The 1,215-nt window shown below is 65.8% G+C and overlaps 1 protein-coding gene across 1 annotated transcript in view; it reads left to right on the top strand.

The window, feature by feature from the left end:
- Nucleotides 1-504: 504 nt before the first annotated feature.
- The window catches only part of LOC113980202 (class II histocompatibility antigen, B-L beta chain-like), a gene marked incomplete at both ends in the record, with an annotated part of 2,390 nt that continues 1,679 nt past the window's right edge, over nucleotides 505-1,215 (top strand). Inside the window, 1 exon segment of the mRNA XM_027707431.1 lies at nucleotides 505-774. Coding sequence (XP_027563232.1) covers nucleotides 505-774 — 270 coding nt within the window.

The following is a 1,215-nucleotide window of genomic DNA, read 5'->3' as shown; positions in this document are numbered from 1 at the left end:
GGGGGGGCGGGCAGGGGGTGGGGTGGGCAAGGGGGGGCAAGAGGGGAGAAAAGAGGGGCTGGGAGCCCCAAAAGTGAGGGCGAGGGGGGTTGGAAGTCCCGGAGTGAGTGGGAGGGGGGTGGGAGCCCCAAAGTGAGGGCGGGGGGGTCTGAGGATTGTGGGGCCGGTGGGAAAGGGGTGGGAGAGGGGGGCAAAGGGGTGTGGGAGAGCAGGCAGAGGGGTGCCATGGGGGTCCCTGGGTGTCCCTTGAGCCCTGGAGCGGTTCCCTGGGGCTCTGGGGGGGGTCGGATCCGCAGTGGGGGGTCCCCAACCCCCCTGTCCATCCCCGGGGGGCTGATGGGGGGTTCCCTCCCAGCCAAGAGCCGGTGCTGGGGCGTCCGTGGGGCAGAGGGGGGTGGGAAAGGGGGGTCCAGGGTGGCCCCCTGAGCTGCCACCCTGCTGTGGGGGGCTGGGGGATGATGGGGGGGGACGGGGCACCCCCTGACCCGTGTCCTGCACACACAGGGGTGTTACAGGAGCTGTTAAAGGACGAGTGTCACTTCATCAACGGCACCGAGAGGGTGAGGTTCTTGCAGAGGCAATTCTACAACCGGGAGCAGTACGTGCACTTCGACAGCGATTTGGGGATGTTTGTGGGAGACACCCCGTATGGGGAGAAGGTGGCCAGGTACTGGAATACCCAACAAGAAGCACGGGAGTACAGACAGTCTGCGGTGGACTGGTTCTGCAAAACCTGGTACGAGATCGCCACCCCGTTCCTGGTGAACCGCAGAGGTGAGCGTGGGGCAGAGCGGGTCCCCTCGGCCCCTGCCCCGGGAATGACCCTGGAGCCCCTCAAACCCTCCCTGGGAATCACCCCAGAACCCTCAGCCCTCCCTCTGCCCGTCCCGTGGCATTTTGCCCCCTCCCAGTACACCCCAGTCCATCCCAGTCTCTCCCAGTGCCCCCCCGCGTCTCCACGCGTCGATGCCCCCGAGCTCCCGCTCCTCAGCCAATCCCAGCGCGTGTCTCTGATGACGCTCCAGTTGCCAGGCAGACCCAAAGCAAACACTTCCCTCACCACCACTCAGCCTCCCAGTCCCGAGCTCTTCCTTCCCAGGCCACACCAGTCACTCCCAGTCACTCCCAGTCCTTCCCAGTCCCTCTCTCTCCACTCCCAGACCCTCTCAGTCCATTCCCAGTCGTTCTCACTTCACTCCCACATCTCCCAACTCT

Source organism: Neopelma chrysocephalum, unplaced genomic scaffold (assembly GCF_003984885.1).
Source record: "Neopelma chrysocephalum unplaced genomic scaffold, ASM398488v2 Primary Assembly neopelma1_93026, whole genome shotgun sequence".
In the NCBI taxonomy this organism is placed as follows: Eukaryota; Metazoa; Chordata; class Aves; order Passeriformes; family Pipridae; genus Neopelma; species Neopelma chrysocephalum.
The sequence above is the reverse complement of the archived record's forward strand: the minus strand, read 5'-3'. Positions and strand labels throughout refer to the sequence as shown.